The sequence below is a fragment of the Camelus bactrianus genome, chromosome 2 (assembly GCF_048773025.1).
Source record: "Camelus bactrianus isolate YW-2024 breed Bactrian camel chromosome 2, ASM4877302v1, whole genome shotgun sequence".
NCBI lineage: Eukaryota > Metazoa > Chordata > Mammalia > Artiodactyla > Camelidae > Camelus > Camelus bactrianus.
The window spans coordinates 135,737,102-135,757,691 of record NC_133540.1 but is presented as its reverse complement, the minus strand read 5'-3'; the positions used below and the strand labels follow the sequence as shown (position 1 = coordinate 135,757,691).

At 51.3% G+C, this 20,590-nt stretch overlaps 1 protein-coding gene across 1 annotated transcript; it reads right to left on the bottom strand.

Annotated features, from left to right (window-relative positions):
• Positions 1–8,127: 8,127 nt before the first annotated feature.
• On the bottom strand, positions 8,128–20,211 carry SLBP (stem-loop histone mRNA binding protein). Its single transcript, XM_074352086.1, has 8 exons — positions 19,811–20,211; positions 19,603–19,719; positions 16,857–16,961; positions 14,295–14,354; positions 13,868–14,005; positions 12,912–13,061; positions 11,601–11,682; positions 8,128–9,034 (listed from the first exon to the last, which is right to left on the bottom strand). The coding sequence occupies exons 1-8, from the start codon at positions 19,867–19,869 to the stop codon at positions 8,918–8,920; spliced, it is 828 nt and encodes a 275-aa protein (XP_074208187.1). The 5' UTR covers positions 19,870–20,211; the 3' UTR covers positions 8,128–8,917.
• Positions 20,212–20,590: the final 379 nt, after the last annotated feature.

Here is a 20,590-nt window from a genome sequence, read left to right as displayed (position 1 = left end):
TACAGTCTGTGCCCCATTAAACTAACAGCTCTCCTTGGGTTTGACGATCTCATGTAAAACTGAAAAGCAACTCAAAACCCTCCTGCAGCCGAGGAGGGAGTTGTGGTGAAGAAGCTGCAGACCAGAGGTCACTGTTGGCTCTCACATGGAGGGTCAGACCAGGGCCGCGTGCACACCAAGCACGCTGGACCAGCGCTCCAGCCCACTGTCCGTGTCATGTCAAGAGGGCTAGGCCCTCCGGCTGGGCGCACGGACCCGCAGTGCCACTTGCCAGACGCTGCCATGGATTACCCCGAGGGAAGGAGTCAGAACCTACCCTTTCTACAGAAGAGAAGTCTGAGGTGCAGAGCACGGGGCCTTGTTCTTGTCCCACCCCAGAGCTGCTCTCATCGGAGCACTTCATTGAGCTCCATCCTCCCTGTACCAGGATCCCCAGGGCCCCCTGCCCCAGAGCCTTGTTAGGAGAGAGACAGATGCCCCCATAACCTGAACCAGAGTGACCAGGAGCCAGCAGAAGAGGCAGGTGGCAGGCACGGTGGCTCTGTGACCGCTACTGGGGCTGGAGGCACCTTCTGGGTGGAGGAGCTGGAGCTGTCTCTGTTGGCCTTGAAATAGCAGTGCTTTCCTGGGAGAGATGGGGCAGCACACGGGTGGGTGTTCACTGTGCTGTGTCCTGGGCGGGGCCTGAGGCCAGGGACCTGCCGCCAGCAGGAGACAGACCAATGCACCAGTATGGCAGTACCTGGGGCACAGCAGGGACACAAGGTGGAGTGAACGAATGAATAAAAGAGCGTGAGATGGGAAGGTGCCTGGAGAAGGGATGTGCCTTTGGGGTGTAAAGCCCAGTGGAGCTGAGAGGAGGGGCAGGAGGGGGCCCCAGAAGGAGAGTCACCTGGAGGCTCCTCTCCCCCCACCAACCCTGAGGGGACGTCTGCACCCTCTACCCAGAGTCCCAGAAGGGCTCCCACCCTGCCCCTCTGGGCGGCACCTAGTGACCAGTCACTACCCAGGCCAGTGCCATGCCAGGTCCACTAGAGGTACCCTGGCTGCCAGGGTAGGGGCTGCAGTGCCTCCTTGTTTGGCAGCTGAGCCCAGACCCGGCCCTGGACTTCCAGCTCTGAGGATGGTTCTGGCCTCCCCTCAGGAACCCCTCTTGTGGTGGTGAAGAGGGAGGAAGCCTGGGGCATGGAGGGTGGAGACCCCACCCACAGTCAGGCCAAGCCTTGTGGCCGGTGCCCTTCAGCTGGGCCTGCCAGGGTTTTGTCCCTGCCCAACCCCTCTAGGGTCCCCAGGCTTCTAGAAGGAAGGTGCAGCCCTGCATCCACTGAAAGACAGGCACCTGGGACCAGAACAGAGCAGGAGAGGGTGCGGCCCTTGCTCGGGGGGAAGGATGGGGGAGGAAGGGAGAGGGAAGGGGCCCCCACCCCACCCCCAGCAGGTCTCCAGGGTGAGCACCTGGGGTATGTGCTGCGTGGGCTCCCTAGGCCAGCGGGCACTGTGGTCTGGGGCCACCCCCAGTGTCTGTGGCTGGGCCCCCAAAGCCCAAGAGCTGCTAGAGAGACCCCCACCTCACCCATCTCATGGGTGAACCACTCATCCACATGGCAACAGCAGATCCATTCTACAGGTGGGGACACTGAGGCTCAGCCCAGGGTCACTGTGCCAGGTGGAGGGGAGCCAGTCACCTGCCCAACCCCTCACGTTCACCCCTCACTCTACAACACTGACCACTCCACACCAGGCGCCGGGAACTCCAGGGCCAGCATGCCCTCTCCCTCCTGGGCCCAGGCTCTGCCCAATACTGATGGGTGAGGTACAGCCTGGCCTCTGTGCAGGGAGGACCAGCTCAGGGACCCCTGCCACACCCCAGCAGGAAGCCTGCAGCCTGGGGCGCAGACAGGGTGGGCCGAGCACCTGAGAAGTGGGCATGTGGTCATCCAGGGCTCTGGGGCCAGAGGGACACGGGCCAAGGCCGGAGAGGAGCCATCGGGAGAGAAGGGGGCAGCGGCAGGGGACACCTTTGTCTACACCTGAACACGCACCCAGTTCCATGAGCTTTGAGGACCGTGTCCAGTTCTGTAATGACCACCACAGTCAAGCTACAGAACACATCCATTCCCCGAGCCCCTGCCACTATTTCACCCCCCCCCACCCCAGCAACCACAACCACTGCCGTTGCCAAGCACTGTTAAGCAGGTGACATTCACTCTCTCCCTTCATCCTCAGAGCCAGCCCAGCAGGTAGGCGCCATCAGCCCATCTTAGCAATGGGACCACAGGAGAGGCAGAGCCAGCACTGGATGCAGGGCTGCCTGCCACACGCTGCACAGTTCAAGTGCTCATGACGGGCCAGGCACTGAGCTCTGGGGATGCGGACCAGTTGCCCCTTTGCTGGAAGGTCAACCACAGAGCCCTCAGCACCAGGATCTGCTGCCACCCCCGTACCGAGGGGTGTTTTCCAGAATACTTTACATCTTCAAAGTGTGAGTTTTATAAAGTGGCTGAGATCCCATTAAAACCTGCACGTTGACAAAGCAAACAAAACAAAGCAAGAAAACAAAAAACAAAAAACCGTCATGATTCTTACACATAAAATACAGACTAATGATCAAAAAGTCACACTTGCTCCCTCCCTGCAGCCAGGTTCCACACTGACAGCTAAGTCACTGCAAGGGACTTGCAGTCTGCCAGGCACCGTCACATGACTCCAGCTGGTGGACCTTTTAAATTTGCATATATGGGGAAAAAACAACCCGGTAACCCCCAGTTAATCAGAAGAGCCACTCACAGACGACAAGGACCTACTGTAGAGCACAGGGAGCTATATTCAATTTCTTGTAATGAGCTGTAATGGAAAATAATCTGAAAAATATATATACATATACGTATGTGAATAACTGAATTGCTTTGCTGTACACCTGAAACTAACATTGTAAATTAACCACAATTCAATAAAAAAATAGAAAATACAAAAAATGTGAAGTCAGTCAGAAAAAGACAAATATCGTATGATATCACTTATATGTGGAATCTTAAAAAATGACATGAACTTATTTACAAAACAGAGACTCACAGAGATAGAAAAACTTACGGTCACCAGGGGGTTAGAGAGGAGAGAGGGATAAATTGGGAGTTTGGGATTGGGTGATACAAACTACTATGTACAGAATAGATAAACAACAATGTTCTACTGTACAGCACAGGGAACTACATTCAGTAACTTGTAGTGACCTGTCATGAGAAAGAACATGAAAAAGAATATACATATACATAACTGAATCACTATGTTGTACACCGGAAGCTAATACAACATTGTGAATCAACTATACCTCAATTAAACAAAAAAAAGGAGAGAGAGAAGAGTGCTCCCCTGGGTCGAAGTGCACCCTTTTGGTTCAAGTGGAAGCTGCTGACTCACCTGGGATGCTCCATCGGCGTCTTCCTGCAGAAGGACAGAGGAATCAGCAACTTGATGGGAGAATCGCTGAAAAAGAGTCCTGGGGGTTGGGGGGGAGGGGAGGGGCAGGATCCTGACGGACTAGCCGGAAACAAGACCGGCTCCACACACACAAAAAGAAGTAAGTTGGGGACATAGGATGACAGCCTGATAAGCTGAGCACATCTCTAGACGGGAAGATAGGAAAATGAATGTCCAACGGAAACAAGATAGCAATCAGCCTGGAACTATGAAGAATTAATCATGCTGGACAAATTCAATTTAGTTCTGACACGTCTTGGTTCCACATACAAGAGTCAAGAATAAAGACCACTCCGGCCCAGCCAAGGGTTTGGTAGCTCACACACACACATATTAGCTTACAGCACTTTTAGTCGAAAGATCGAGTTCCCCGATGCGTGAGCGCGTTCCATCCAAATAATGTGATGCAAAAGCCAGTAGCCAGGGTGATTCTTGCAGAATCTGAGGTAGAGCACATGCTCAGCATGCATGAAGCCGAGGTCCTGGGTTCAACCCCTAGTACCTCCATTAAAATAAATAAACCTAATTACCTCCCCCTGAAAAAAAAATCCAGAACCTGAGTCAGGTGCCCCCTGTGCACGACCCCCCAGCTGCCCGCCCCGCCCCCAGACCTCATCCATCGCCACCCCTGCTCCCGCCAGCCCAGCCTCCCTACCTGTCCCTCAGGGCCACCACAGGCCACTCTCTGGCCACAAATTACTTACCATCTTCCCAAAGCCCCCAAGTCTCATCCCACAAGAGCACCAGCCCAAAGCCCAGAATCTCATCACCGAGACCAGCTCTGTGGATGGAGTTGCCTGAGCACACCTCCTGGTGTGAACTTCCTCTCAGTCTGAAGACTTCTGAACCAGAGAGACAGCTTCCCTGCACCCTGTCCTCAGGCCCCACCAAACACACCCCCCCAGCATTCATGGGCCAAACCCGGGGTACCTGCTGCCGACACTGCTGTTCAGAGGGGTGGGCGGGGAGGGGGTGCACAGGACCACCGGCCACGGCTGTTCCTTGCTCCACCAGTGACTCTCTACACCCCCTGACCCTGCCTCTGGGCCCCATGGCTCCACCTCTGAACTTCCCTTCCTTTTGCATGGAAGGTAGCATGTGTTCACAACGGGGTAGTCTTGTCAGCCTGCTTCCTGCCAGCAGACTCTTAAGGGCCCAGAGGCCTCTTTTAGTTTCATGGTCCTTTTCAGTCCAAACCAGCAGTGTTTTGCCACTGTACTTCTTTCAAAAGCTTTTCGGGTCTCCTATGAATCTTATTGGGGTTCAATTAGACAAAAGCCACACACAGAGGTCTCCTCAAAATAAGCCCTTCTCACGACCCAGAGGAAAGATGTACCATGTTCCTGCATTGGAAGAACCAATGTCGCCAAAATGGCCATATTACCCAAGGCAATCTGCAGATTCAATGCAATTCCTGTCAAATTACCAATGACATTTTTCACAGAACTGCAACAAAACATGTTAAAATTTGCATGGAAACACAGAAGACCACGAATAGCCAACATAATCTTGAGAAAGGAGAACAGAGATGGGGGAATCACGCTCCCTGACTTCAGACTATACTACAAAGCTACAGATCAAAATAGTCTGGTCCTGGCACAAAACAGACACATGTATCAATGGAACAGGATAGAAAGTCCAAAAATAAACCCACACACTCTTGGTCAATTAATCTGTGACAAAGGAGGCAAGAACACACAATGGAGAAAAGACAGTCTCTTCAATAAGTGGTGCTGGGAAAACTGGACGGCTGCCTGTGAAAGAATGAAATTAGAACCTCCCCTAACGCCATATACACACGTCAACTCAAAAGGGACTAAAGACCTAAAACAAGACCAGACACTAGGAAACTCCTAAATGGGAACAGAGGCAGAACACGCTGACATAAATCGCAGCAGTACTTTTTTGGGTCTATCTCCTAGAGTAATGGAAATAAAAGCAAAAATAGACAAATGGGACCTAATTAAACTTTAAAGCTTTTGCGCAGCTAAGGCTACCTTCAACGAAATGAAAAGATAACCTACAAAATGGGAGAAAATACTTGCAAACTATCCGACTGACAAGAGACTAATTTCCAAAATAAACAAACAGAGCTCATACAGCTTTATATATATATATATATATATATAAAGCAACCCAATCGAAAAATGGGCAGGAGACCTAAATAGACATCTCTGTAAAGAAGGCATACAGGTGGCCAGCAGGCACATGAAAAGATGCTCAATTTCACTAATTATCAGAGAAATGCAAATCAAAACCACAATGAGGTGTCACCTCACACCAGCCAGAATGGCCATCATTCAAAAGCCCACAAATGACAAATGTTGGAGAGGCTGTGGAGAAAAGGGAACCCTCCTACAGTGCTGGTGGGAATGCAGTTTGGTGCAGCTACTATGGAGGACAGTATCAAGGTTCCTTAAAAGCTAAAAATAGACTTGCCATGTGATCCAGCTACCCCCCTCCTGGGCATGTATCCAGAGAAAATTATAATTCAAAACAACACATGCACCCCAGTGTTCACAGCAGCACTACTTACAACAGCAGAGACATGGAAGCAGCCTAAATGTCCACTGACAGATGACTGGATAAAGAAACTGTGGTACATTTATACAGTGGACTACTACTCAACCATAAAAAAAATAAATAATGCCCTTTGCATCAACATGGATAGACCTAGAGATTATCATATTGAGTCAAGTAAATCAGAGAAAGACAAGTATGTATCACTTATTTGTGGAATCTAAGAAAAAAATGATACGAATTCTATTTGCAAACCAAAAACAGACTCACGGGCATAGAAAACAAACTATGGGTACCAGAGGGGAAAGGGCAAGAAGGGATAAATTAGGGGTTGGGGATTAACAGACCCACATTACTATACATGAAAAAGACAGACAAGGTCCTACTGTACAGCACGGGGAACTAGATTCAATTTCTTATAATGACGTGTAAAGGAAGAGAATCTGAAAAGAAAGTACGTATGTGTATGTACAACTGATCACTTTGCTGTACACCTGGAACTAACACTGCAAATCAACTACACGTCAATAAAAGATAAGAATTAAAAATACTAATAAGCTCTCCTCCGTCTCGGGCTCCTGAGGGACAAGCTCTCAAGCTTCTTACAAGCCCTGTTACTTGCTGGAAAGACCCCCCAGTTCTCAAGGTCCCAACAAGCTTTTCACAGCCCCAGCCCCAGCGGCACAACACGCGGGTCTTCCTGACCGCCCTCTACATCTGACCTTTGCTCTGACGTCCCTCAGGGTTCGCCCCGCCCGCCACCCGGGAAGGCTGGGCACGCGGACCAGGAAGGGCACACCTTCACACCAAGAGCCCTTCCCGGAGCTTCTCGTTCGTTCTGTCCAAGCAGCAGGAAGCCACAGGCTCCTTCAGGGCTTGGCATGGCCATTTCGCTGGAGCATCCAGCTTGTTAGGCACACAGTTGTCCTCCACCACTACCCTGCCCCCTGCTCACAACAGGGCTGCTCAGTGTTGTCACCTGGGGCCAGGACCCACTCTGCCCTGGCTTCCAGTGTTCCTGCGCCTCTCCACCGGCCTCACTAGCCATCTCCCCAAGGCCCCCGAGGTGCCCCTGCACCTTCCTCACAGCTCCTCTCACAAGCTGGCTCCTGTAGGTCCTTCCAGCGCCCGCCCACTGCCAGCCACCAGGTCCCTCCCACCTTTGAGGGCTCTTTCCACGGTCCCTACACCACACTCCCACTGCAGGGCCTTTGCATTTGCTGCCCCTGGAGTGAACGCTCTGCCAGGCAGCACTTCTTTGCTCACACGCCGCCTTATCAGGCATCTCCCAACCACCCCGCAAGAACAGGCAACATCCCACCACTCAGTGACCCCGCTCCCCCACCCTTCTCTCTGCCCTTACCCCTCAACCTTGACATCCCACTGCCAACCTGAGTCCCCATCAGAGCTTGAGTGCTCTAAGGGGCATCATCTCCAGCACACCCCAGTGTCTATCAGATGGCCTAACCTGTGGTACGAGCCCAAGGAACATGAACAGGAAGGGCTTCTGCCCTTCAGAGCACCTTAAACCAAGCTGCCCAAGCCCAGCCCTTGCCTGAAGCCAGCTCAGCTCCCGGGGGGCACCCACAGGGAACACGGCCATGGCCACAGGCTGGGGGCAACGTCTGCACACGGCTGCCAGGGGCCACGTATACAACCAAGAAGACTCGGAGGGCAGGGCAACCCCTCAGGACCGGGTCCCACGCTCACTCCGCTCCAGGGTGGACTGCATGGCCCCGGTTGTCTCTGGACACAGGGAAAGGCCGTCACCCAGCTACCGAACAGGCATCAAGCCTAGGCCCCTGGCTTTGTAGGCAAGGCTGACGGGCACACACACCCTCCAGCCAGGAAACCTGGGTCTAAGAAGAGCACACACCCAGTGTGGCGAGCCCTGCGCTGACCAGGTCTGGGCCTGGCTGCAGCCCGACTGAGAGCTCAGGCTGGAGCCCCGAGCCTGTCAAAAGGAGGTCGTGCACAGCGGGGGTGGGGGGCTAAAGCCTGGGCCATGATTCTCCCCCACTGTGAGCCACCCTCCCCGGGCACTGACAGGACAGACACCCCCTCGGCCCCTCCAACCGCAGGATCTACCACAGCAGCTGGCCTACCTGGCAACATAGTAAGTCAGTTAAAGAAGGTTCTTTCCTTTTTATTTTTGCAATGTCATTCCATACAAAAGCAATAAAAACAAAGCAGTCTGAACAAGAAGTTTACAAGTGAATATTTAGACAGAAAATCTATACACATTATCATTTACAGCAATTTTACATGGTAAATTAACTGATTGTAAAAAAAACATGCTTTCTAAATCCCTCTGCTGCCTCAGCTCTTGGAGGGTAGATGGCCTACCTAGTGCTATTTACAAGTACCAAACTAAGACTGTATAACTTACGTAAAACCCATTAACTTACCAGCTCAATTTAAAATCTGACTATTCAGTGCTCTGGATGAGGAAAAAGCCACCTTGACTTACTGACAAGCAGCCAAATATCCAGTTTCCATAAAAGTGTGAAAGGGACCCGCGGAGACCACCTGGTCAGACACCAGCAGAGAAAGCCGGCGCCGGCGTGGTCCTGTGAACGGCTGTAAACCCAAGCGGCCACCTGACAGGCAGCAACTTAACGTTCAACATACTTGTGGAAAACCAGTTAAAATATGCTTGTCACGTTAACCCAAAGATGGTAGAGATTAAAAGCAATTAAGGTCGTGGCAAGATTGCTTCAAGTTCCACTTCCCTTGGATTTAGTTCCATTTACAGTTTAAAACATGCAAAATGCACCCCCTATTCATAAAATTAATGTTTCTTAAGGATATATGGCAAGAACAACAATCCACCATGAGACAAGAAGCTGTTAACAGAAACCAGCCAGCTAAGAACACAGGGCAGGGCTCAGCCGGTGCCTGGATGGTGCGGCCGTACCAGTTAGCTCATGGCGGAGAAGTCTCTCAAGGGTTCAGTTAAACACGCCTCCAAATCAAACTCATCCTCCGCCGGGCAGTCCACGTGTCTCACTTTCGTGGGTGTGCCACAGAACGTGTCCTGCAAAACAGAAGCATGGTCAGGGCTCGCTCTGCAGACACGCTGGGCTTGCTGCTAGCGCTGCTGAACACAGGCTGCTTGCCCTGCGTGGAGTGGAGGCCAGCCGGCCCCCGGCGCTCCAATCTAAGACTCGGCGAGGGTCTCTGACCAGGAGCCTCACCTGGGAGTCCAAGGCGCTCAGCTACTTCAAATTCATCAACAGCATCCAGCCTCACTTTCTCTGGTATGTAAAATCCTACCCATCAACCCCGCCCAACTAGAAACCAACTGATCCTTTGAGGCCTCTGAGCCACAGCCACTCAACTCCAACAGGACCTGCTACGTGGACTTACCACACTGCCGAGGAAGGTCTGCCCCTCCCGAGCCCATCACCCCCAAAATGGGCCACTTCCTACACAGCACAGCCTCTGGGAACCAGGTGAGAGAACACACAGATGACCAGGAGGCACCTGTAACCACGCCACAGGGGCCCGACATCCTCTGCGCTGGCCGCTGCCCAGAGTCCAAGGCTGGGGTGAGCACGTCAGTGCCCGCCCTCTGCAAATGGCTGGACAGAACTGAGTAGTGGCTGAGGACAGGTGACAGTGCTTAGTTTAACACACTTCTGGATTGCTTTTTTCACTTAAGAAGTTTAACTGAAAGATCATACACTCAAATGTTATGTCAGAGTTTACAATTTTAACCAACCGAAGCCCAATGTTTATACCAACTAAAACCAAAGTTTTAAATGAATGTTAAAAAAAAGGTTCCTATTTTTACAATGGGGAAATCTGGTTGATACCACTTGAATCATGCTGTAAACTGAACATCACTGATTAACAGGATAAACTGATACCTCCCCACCCACTGTCACAGTCTTGCCCAAAATGCTCAACCTGAATCTCATCCTTAAGGAAACAATGTGACAACTCCCAAGTGACAAACATCCTGCTTTATGAAAACTGGCCTGAGCTCTACAAAAGAAATGTCAGAGTTAAGCAGGGAAACTATTCTAAGTTAAAGAAAACTTAAGAGAGGTGGCAATTTAACATGCAACCCTTGATTAAATTCTGGATCAAAAAAGACCTGTAAAAAGGACACTGGAACAATCAGGAGCCCAGAAGCTGACCTGTTCACTAGATGGCAGGGCTTCAGCAATGTTCCACTTCCCCAGCGCAGTCAGCACACTGGAGCGTGTCCAGTGCCAGGGGGTGAGCACCACCCTACAGTTTGCTTTCAAGTGGTCAACGAACACACACAGCCAGCCAGCCACCTGGGTGGTGACAGCACTAAATATCTCCTTTAGCGCAGCTGCCTGCATATCCAGCCACCTCTCCTAAGACACCCCCAGGATCTCCCACCAGGACCCCCCCCAATCTTCACGGTCTGCCCCCTCTGACACCCGCATGGTCACCTTGCCTCTCCTGGCCCCCAGCCTGCGCATCTCCCTGGACCTTCCATCACAAGTGGCACGTTCAGAATGTTCCCTGAGCTAGGACAAGGGTCACTCAATCCAAACTAAGGACATCACCTACTGAGGCCTTCCTGGGTTTCTTTTTAGTCCTGCCTGTGTATAAATATCCACAAAACTGGGATCATCTTGTTAAATATCCTGTTTTTATTTATCTTGACAACTTTCCACATTAGTCATCAAAAACAATCTGTAGTGGCTGTATTCCTTATGAACATAACTCGGTCGTCCCTCCAACCTGGAAGTCTGTGTTACTTCTAACATCTCACGCAGTCACACGGAGTACGAGGTGTGCAGACGGCCCACAAGACTGGAAGGACGCAGACCAGGCCTCCCCGGGCGACACAGACAGAAGGCAGGCAGGAGGGCAGCCCTGAGACTTTATTTTAGGTGCCTCTGAGCTGTGCAAATACAGTACAGGCTCATCTTACAGAAAGCATGACTTTTTCAAACACATATTTATGTTTTCTAACTTTTAATCTATTTTCCCACTTAATATGCTGGATATTTCCATATGTAAATACTGGGGCAGTTTCCTTTATAACAAAAAAGGGGCCCTTTTACTGTAAACTGCTGATGTGCACTTGGCTTGTGCACACGCAGCAGTCAAGAACGTGCCCCCAGCCGACGACTACAGAATTAGAGATGAGACAATTCTGTACACTGCTTTTCATCTTTGAAGTTCTTCCCCCGCAAAACGTAATTTTTAAAAAATTGGCAAATGTGGGGAAACTCCTAGGCCCGAAGAATCCCTTCACTTAACCACCAGCAGACGATCCCTACACTGAGCGCACCGGCACAAACTAAAAGGCCTAAATTAACACTAGTGATAACGCCTGTGTGAGCCCCAGAGCCAAAAGAAAAGAACTTTCACTTTTAAATCAAAACAGTACTCCTGATTGGCCGGACTGAACCACAAATCTAAAATACGGCCGCTACCGATGCCTCCATCAAATCTGGTATTTCGATGAGTCAAGGAAAGGGGTAAGGCGCCCCTCTTTCATAAGCATCAGAATCAAACTTCAGCTTAAACTTCACTTTATAAAGGGGCACATGCCGTCAACAATTAACCTGAAGCACCTACACTGAGACGTAAGACAAAAAAAAGGCACTTACAAAGTTATCCTGAGAGCTCGTCTGGGACTCAGAGCTGCTTTCTGCAGATTCGGTCTCCATCTCCCCGAGGTCCACAGGGTGTCTGTGATGCGAAAACAGGCACATCAGTCACCCCTTAGCAGAGCCAGGGGACACGGCGCAGGAGGCTCTCCTGGCCTACTCACTGAAGACGAGCCCACCCCACCAGGCTGCCCCATGAGGACACTGACAGTGTCGCCTCTGCTTCCCAAGGGACCCAACAGCTCTCACTGACTCCCCGTGTGCCAGGCCTGCCCCTGCCAAGCAGCTCGCAGAGGCAGAGCTGGTGGCAGTAACTGCAGAAACAGCCACCAGGCTCAGAGCACACAGCTATCTGCCAGCCCTAACCATGGCCAGCTGTTCACACGCACCCACAAGCATCCTTGCAAGGAGAAGCATCAATTTGGGGAAGAAATGGACACTACAGCAAACCATATTACACATCACTAATTTTTCCAATTTCCTACTCAAAAAGAGGAAGGGACAATAGTGTAACTTCAGTAAAAAGTCAGTGTGATGTCTGTGAGGCCAACTGTCATGCAAACCCATCGCTTCAAACATGCTAGTTTCTAATAAATTTCCCCCAGCATTTCAGAAACTCAAACATTTGAATGAATAAATGTGTCTCCGAGAGAGACAGAGGCTTCGGTCAGAAGGGAGCCGAGAAGAGAGGCCACACAGACCAGTCTCTCCACCTCCTGCTCAACTGGCACCCTGACAACCTGGCACAAATCCAGGCCTGACTCCTTTCCAACTAGACACAGCTTAAAAAGATAAAAGCCTTCTTTAGCTAAAAAAACAAAAACAAAAACAAAAAAACACTTTACTTGCTGTAATGGAAACAAATCTGAAAAAACATGTATGTATATGTATAACTGACTCACTTTGCTGTACACCTGAAACATTGTCAGTCAACTACACGTCAATAAAAAATAAGAATTAAAAAAAGACCTTTCATTTCAACAGCTCACCATAAATTACCTATATGCTTTTCAAAATTGTTATCTTAGAAACAAACAAAAACCCACATGTCTAGGTTTACTGACATCTATTTTTCCTAGCCACAAAAAGTGAATTCAACCCAGGAGGTACATTCCCTTCCAGCCCTCAGAGCCCACCCATGTGGCTTTACACACTGGTGCACAGAAAACACACATGAAGGGGACCACTGGCTGCTCTGCTCCCTCAGGACCTCCAGGCAGATGTAATATAATCCGCCACACAAGGGACAGAGCTACTGCAGTCACTGGACGGATCGCAGAAACAGAGGACAAGAATACAGTAAAGACATACATTTCTTGCAAATCACATCCTTCTTCAGCTGGAGGATCCCAAAAATGCAGAGCCACCTTCCAGAGTTTGATCTGCTGGTCCCACGACCGCCGACTGTACTTCTTGAACTTGTTGGGGGTCTTGGGATGAATGCCGGGCTGTCGAAGGTGTCTGCCAGGAGAGAAGATTACCCTAGCACGCGCCACTCACATCGGCACCTCAGCTTAAAGATTAACCAAACTGAGATTATGGCTGTTAAAAAAAAACATACATCAGGAGCCTCTGCAACCCAGCAGCCTCTGTGCAGCCCCCCTGGTGTCAGGGCTTCTGCCTGAAGCCTCTCTCTGCAGTCACCAGGCAGCTTTTTAACCATTCTGAAGCCTTCTCCCAAGCTTTGGACCAAATGCAAACAATAAAGCTTTTTGCAGGAAACAAACAAACAAAAAACTACAGATCAACTTAGAGTCTACAAAGTGAGCAAAGAAATGTATAAAAAAGCACTACCTCTGACTCTGCTACTCCTCTGCAATTCCCCAGAAAAGTGTATCTGAACCTCAACCCTGCCAAGGAGCTGACGCGCTCTCCAAAGCTCTCTGCATCCTCGAGAGTGGCAGAGCGTGCTGCTTACACAAAAGGGGCAATGCTCCTGTTTTGCTCCAGCAAGATCTTTACAATCTGTAACTTGAACCTTTTTCCTGTCGTGTATTTTAAGCTTTACATTTGTAAGACAGCTATGAGTCCTAAGAAACAAAATACCATTTAATATTCTAAATCATGAAAATGCTCTTTCTTTCATCTGCATGTCCTTGGTTTTTTAGCCACCAATCTATTCTTTATTTATGTAAGTGCCTGAAAGTCATCAACAGTATAGTTCTTGGCAGATGTCAACTACACCCAGAATCAGATTTACCTCCCAAGCAACTCTGGGTGGCAGTGCCACTCGACCTGACCGGGACGTGCCGCTGGAAGGAGCCTACCTCGGGACCTCTTTGATATAGCGATCGTAGGCAATGGTGTTCTTTCCATAGTTGATCTGTTTCTGTCTCCTCATCAGGACGCTTTCATCCGTCTCTAAGTCAGCTGGCAATGCAGATACAGACTCCTTCGAATCAGAGCTGAAGAAAATGAAGTGAGCAGAAGCCTCACAGTTAAGATCACTATGTCAGAAAACGCTGAAACACAGTAACGAAGTATTTGTCCCTGGATTCCAAACCATATTAACCCCAGAACAGCCCAGAATCGTTACATATATGGGAATTTCGTACACAATATATACATATTTCAAATCAGGGAAAAATAGAAAATCAACAAATGCTACTGAGACACTCGACATCTCACGTTCACAACTTCTTTCATTAATAAATCACAGGTCTAGCAAGTCAGTAAATAATTCACAGCATTTACCTTCCTGATGATGATTTTCTCTCTCTTCCAAAGTCATTTATAAGGAGTTTCCTTTTATATCTGAAAGCAAAGTAAACGTTTCTGTTTTTAAAAAGGTATAAAAATTCACACAGTGCTTTCAGAGCTGAAAGACAGCCATCCGGAACAAAGCCTCCCTTGAGGTGTGTGGTAAGTGGATGAAAGTAACAGTATATGGTCTCTTATTTTCAACCTCCTTCAATCACCTTCTCTGATGAGGAGATAAAGACTATTTGCTAAGAACACATAAAGTGCTTAAGCGTCCAGGTTCTGAAAGAAAACTACAGCGCTCCATGCCCTCCCTGGCACCGCTGGACACAAGGAGAGAGTCTCTAGGCCAAAGAAACCCCTAATGGCTTCAGTTTAAGTACCAAGACCCAAATAACATAGATGTTTACATCCCCCTAACCCTGAAGCCTTTAGGAAAAAAATGAAGGTTAGCTGAAATAAAGTTTTTATTTTTATACTACAATTACTTACTGCTGAGACATGTGCGCCTGCTGGGCACTGCTCACCTTCTCTGATCCTGCAGAGATTGAACCGCCCACCCATTCCTTGTGAATTCAAGGCATCTGCTTTCTATCATAGCAACTATCAAAACCCAGCTCTGCAAAGGTATGTCACCAAAAAAAGTGCAGCGCAATGTAACACTGAAATCATGACCCACCTCTAGCTGGAGGTTCATGCTGGTGTCTCAAAGATGTCACACAACACTCTGCTTCCTTCCAAATGTATAACTCTCCACCCCTCCCAAGTTTCCTTTGGCATCCCAGTGGAGTTTGGACACCAGGATATAACTGAGATTTCCCAGTGGAGTTTGGACACCAGGCTATAACTGAGGTTTCCCAGTGGAGTTTAGACACCAGGATATAACTGAGGTTTCCCAGTGGAGTTTAGACACCAGAATACAACTGAGGTTTCCCAGTGGAGTTTAGAAACCAGAATACAAGTGAGGTTTCCCAGTGGAGTCTGGACACCTTCTGTGTATCTAGAATGGCACGATCGTAGACCGCCCTCCGAGAACAGGGAAACTAGTCCCTCGGGTCATTTTTCGTAGGGCTCCACTCGTTCTGGAACCCGAGTTGAAAAGACTGCCTTCAGGTATGCCAAAACCCAGTTTCAAATTTTCAGACAGCTAGTGTGTGGTGTGTGTCAGCCTCCTTGAAGTACAGTGAGCTGAATTCTCATTCCCCCAGCCCCTTCCTGGTAGGAAGTAATGTAGACCACCATCATCAAAAGCTCACATCACCAGGGTCTTACAAAAAGTGGCAGCTTTCCACCAGAAAGGATGTGATCCACAGAGTGGTCCCCAACAGTGCTCTGGACAAGAACAGACCCATTCTGCAAAGTATGACAATTTTCAGAGACAGGCCTATGAGACAACTGAGGAACAAAGGAGGGTCAGGACAGAGAGAGGTCTCCCTGCAGAGCACAGAAGCTGCAGACAGTCCCCAGCAGGGGTGACAGTGAGGGTCCAGACACACGAGTACATTACGTGACTTGTTATAAGCCTTGTGAGCAGAGCACAGAAGCAGCAGAGACCAAGTTAGTCTAACTTTCCAGCTGGGAAAGTCGAGATCTACATGAACACAACAACGCCTTCAAAACACGGGAGCCCACCACCGTCGACGCCCACCTCACTTCCCACCCAGTCACACCGCCGACCTGGCCCCCATCACACACTTCCATGTCTGGAAGGAATTAAGTGGCCCTGAAGCGGTCACAACCAGCCCCTGGGCGCTCCCAAAGGAGACACCTAGAACACTACTGAGCACTGCATGTGGAGGAAGGCCTGGCCCATTTCCCTCCTGACAGTGAGGACACATCTTCTCATCAGCATTAACTTCAACTCACCCCGAGCGACAGCATTTTAACTCAAGGTTCACTCACTGGGTTGGACGGCATGTGTCCAAAGGCAGAAAAGCCTCACAACACTAGTGAGGGCACAACCCAGGGAGGCAAGCAGCTGTTAGGGAGCTGGGCTGGAAAGCGCTGCGGAAGAGGAGGTGGCTTGGCGCTGAACTTGCATACACACAACAATTCTGAGTACGATTGCAAAGGGTTTGCAGGTCCCAAGTTAGAGACCCCTCCCTGCACTCTGGCATTTCTGAGTTGTTACCTGAGCCAAGTGTCAGTCAAAAGAGTGCACTCCGTATCTGAGGAGAGCACATCCAGGCATGCTGCTGGGAAGGGAGCACCCAGTGTGGCAGGGAACACGGCAGTCCTCTGGGAGCCAGCAGTACCTACCACATCGCACCCGCTGTGATCCCAGAAGGACTGCCACTAAGACAGCGGTCCTCCACCTTCAGTGAGCGGATTCATCTGAAGGGCTTAAGACATGACTGGGCCCAATCCAGTGTCTATCCAGCAGGCCTGGGGTGCAACCTGAAAATCTGCATTTCTAACAAGTTCCCAGGAGCTGCGGATATTACTGGTCTGGCGCCCACCAGGCTTCTAAGAACCACCATTCAAAGACATACCTCGAATTTAACATATAATTAAAAACACCACAGGTAACATTTCACAGTGGTCTAAAACAGATACCTTGCAATTTCTTTGTTAACTCTGGTCCTCATTTCATCTTCTTCAACGGCACTTGCCCAGTCTGAACATCTAGAACGGGGCTTAGGGCCTTCAGGAGTGGTAAAACTGCAACAAAATGAAAATACACGTTTGAACCATGACGCAACCTTCAGTTTCCTTTCCAAGTGTACATGAGGAAGTGTTCCAAGACTGTGGAGAGTGCCAAGAAAACGGGCTCCAGGGTAGCCTCTGCTTCGTAACTTACCTGCTCACTGACTCTGGTTAGTTCACTTAACGCCACTCTGGGCTCTGTTCATTAAGCAGCTTCTGCGCACTCACCACATGCCCGTGTTGGCTAAGGCATGAGGACACAGCCCACCGTGGGGAAAGGTGACAGGCAGCTGGACCACCAGCCTGAGAAGTATCCCCACCCAGCACAACTTCTTTTTCTTGCAAAACACGAGTTCTTTTCCAGGACATTAAAGAAGTTTCAGATAATACATTCTTCGTGCTAAGCCAAGTGACCAGCACAGAAGAGGTACTGAATAAACGTGGCTACCATCTACTTCCAGGAGCACATGCACATCACATAATTAAAAGAGGAGTAAGAACATACTTCAGAGTCCTTACGGCACTGGGACTTAGTCTACTAGTAAAGGTGCCCCCAAAGTTGGGTTAATTTTAGTTTAGGAGCTCACTTTATCTAGAGCTCAAGGAAATCTTTAGTCAGGTTCAGGCAATTTGAAAACAGGGCTCCATGCCAAGAATTCTGGCAGTCAGACCTGTCAGTATATCTGTTACTTATAGATTAGATATCAACTTGCATTTTTACTTTTCCTCGTCAATTGTCTATTACCCACCACTGGTGTATCCAAAGCAGAAACTAACTTCAGCTGCAACAATAAACAACCTAATACTTCCAGTTGAAAACCCAATGGCATATTTGAAAATGCAACAGCAATAACAAACAATCCCTTTACGTAATGATCTTTTCTTCCCATATAGTTACCCCACCCAGAGAAACTCAATTTGGATTTCTAAAATAAATTTCCACAGTCTAAATACGGTTAGCAGGGTCTGAAATCAAATGAATGAACCAAACGGTAAAATGACTCAATGACTGTGTCATAGATATAGCGAGAACCAAGTGGAGGCTCGTCCAGAGTTCGACATCAACTACCTCAGGAGTGTATGAAGACATCCAGGTCCAGGTTCCAGCCACGAGATTCGTGAACTTTTAAAAAGTGCTTACAAATGACCTTCCTCTATATCTCATGTTTTAGTAGTATGACAGAAACTACCTTAGTGGAACTAAAATCCATTTTTTAAGTTAGGCAAATCATACTCACCAACTCACCCCATCCTAGGACAAGAGTGATGATGGGAAAAGTGCTCAAATGGAAAACAAAGCCTCGACACATCCTGCTAACTTCCCTCCAAAGGGATCACCTCTGCCCCTGTGGAGACACAGCTGGCTCTTCCCACTCATCACCACAGGGGACCGAGGGGATAAGACACAATGCAGTGCAGAGGGCTAGGACGGGAACACTCCTGCCCAGTCAAGATAAGGAGGCCGCATGGCTGACTTGAGCCCGAAGAGTACCCGAGGGATACAAAGGAGTTTTCAAGTAACGTGAGGATTTAATGTTGCATCGCCAGCTAGAAGAGAAACCACCACAGGAGTCAGAGCTTGATCCAAAGGTAACATTGGATAACCTGCCCTTCACTTCCAGGCTCCTGGGGTCTCTCCCACACTCGCATCTTTTCCCCAGGTAATCTCTGTCCCACGTCTTTAAGTCGTCACATGTGATGATGACTCAAGTCTGCGCCTCCACGTCCAGGCTGAGGACCCACCACCTTCTCAGCACCTTCTCTTAATCACCTAAGCTTCCTAAGCAGAACCACTGACTCCTTCCCCAAGAGGTCGGCTCCACTCCCACCCTCTTCATCTTGGCAAATGGTTCCAGAAGCAACAAAGGTCTTCAGGCCTAAAAACCAGTCACCCTTAACCTTTCTCTGCACCTGCCCTACCCCGTCAGCAGGTACTGAGTCCGGCCTTCCGAAGTCTACCCTGAACCACATATTTCTCACCACCTCCACTGTGCCATCTCTCGTGCCCCCTTTCACGCCAACTTAGCAGGCGCCCCTCCCCGTTGAGTTCCTCTAGTCAGTCCTTCAACAGGCTGGATGCGCCCCCCAGGGCCCAGGCAGGTGGATTCTTCAAGGAACCACCTCCCATTTCATCCCAGCCATCACACAAAGGTTCCTCAACAGAGCCCTTCCCTGAGCACCCGCGGGGCTGCCCAACACCCTGGCCTTCACCACCGGCTGGCCTGCTCATTTTCTGCAGCCCCTCCTCGTCCCCTGAAACACCCCGCCTGACCTGCCTACCCCCGCGTCAAGGGACCAGCGCAACCAAAAAGGAACCTCGTCTGGCACGCCGTCCTGACCTCCCCAGCACGCTGCCCAGCCTGGAGAGCGCTCGCCCGAGACACGGAGAACCACCAGTGCGGCCAGAGGCTCGTCAGAGGGCAGGCCCCCCAGGAGCAGCCGGGCGGAAGGAGGGTCCTGCGGCTTCGGGCTCGGTGCGCAACCTGCGCCCACCGCTTGTGACTCCGGGCTGACGCCTAACTTTCCTGAGGGGATTCTTCCAAGGGCCAATCTGACTGGCTACGTCGGGAAGCTGTGAGCAGTCCACGGTGGCGGCGGAAGAGGCAGGCGAGGGGACCCCCGGGGGACCGGCCCCCGCGCGGCGCGCCGGGCCCACCTGTCGGGTCTGCGGCCGCCCGCCGGCCTCGCGGGGTCCTCGGCGTCCTCGGGCTTCCGGCGCCTCCCGTCGGCTGTGCGCTTGCGTCCGAGGCTCCATCTCGCGGGGGGCGGCGGGCTGGCGACAACAAGCCGCGTCAGGGAGGGGCGGCCCGGGACCCCCGCCCGGCCCCCCGCCCGGCCCCCGCCCGCCGCGCGCCCCGCCTCACCTGGCGTCGCCGTCGCGGCGGCTCCCGCACCCGGGGGGGCTTCGCGGCCTGCAGGCCATGGCGACGAGGCGGGCGGGCTCCTCGGGGTCCGGGCAGCGACGGCGGCGGCGTCTTCTCCGGGCGGCGCTGACTGACGGCGCGCGCCCCGCCCCCAACCGCCTTTATCGCCGCCGCCCCGCCCCCCGGGCTCCCGCGCGCGCCGGGCCGGGCGAGACCATCCAGCTCGCGCCCGGGGGAGCCGCTCGGCCGCGCGCGCCCCGCAGGCTGCCTAGGCCCGGGCGGGAGCCGCGAGATCGCGGCCCCGCACGCTGCCGTCCGGCAGGCGGAGGGGAGCCGCCGGGTTGACCGAGGCGAGGTTCCAGAAAAAGCTTGGCCCCTCCGGCATGGACGCGGCCGGGCCGCCGCAACCCTCGGACGCTGATTGGCCACGCCTTCGCGGGCGGGGGTGGGTAATGGCGGGAGATTCGGGTGAGGGCGAGGCGGGCGCGCCCGGGAGCAAGCGACGCGTCTCCAACTGGCCCGTCCCGGCTTGGGGTGGTCTCCGATTGGTCGGTTCGGCAAGGGCGGCCTCTGATTGGCCGGCCCAGGGAGGGGCAGTGTCGGCGCTGGCGGGAACCGGAAACCCAGAAAGGGTGGCCGCAGGGCGGAGTCGGGCTGCAGTCTTCAGCCACCGAAGTCTGCACAGGAACTCGCTGCCGGCGTCTGATGCCCGGCCCCGCGATCCCCCGTCACTTCTCAGCCCTGAGCACGGCTCACTTCTGCCGCTTTCAGCGCCACCTC

Coding starts and splice junctions, on each gene's coding strand:
- SLBP (XM_074352086.1), bottom strand. CDS start 19,869: ATGGCCTGCAGGCCGCGAAGCCCCCCCGGGTGCGGGAGCCGCCGCGAC. Junction 14,355..16,856: donor GTTAACAAAGAAATTGCAAG/GTATCTGTTTTA, acceptor CTTTGCTTTCAG/ATATAAAAGGAAACTCCTTA. Junction 14,006..14,294: donor AGAAAATCATCATCAGGAAG/GTAAATGCTGTG, acceptor CATTTTCTTCAG/CTCTGATTCGAAGGAGTCTG.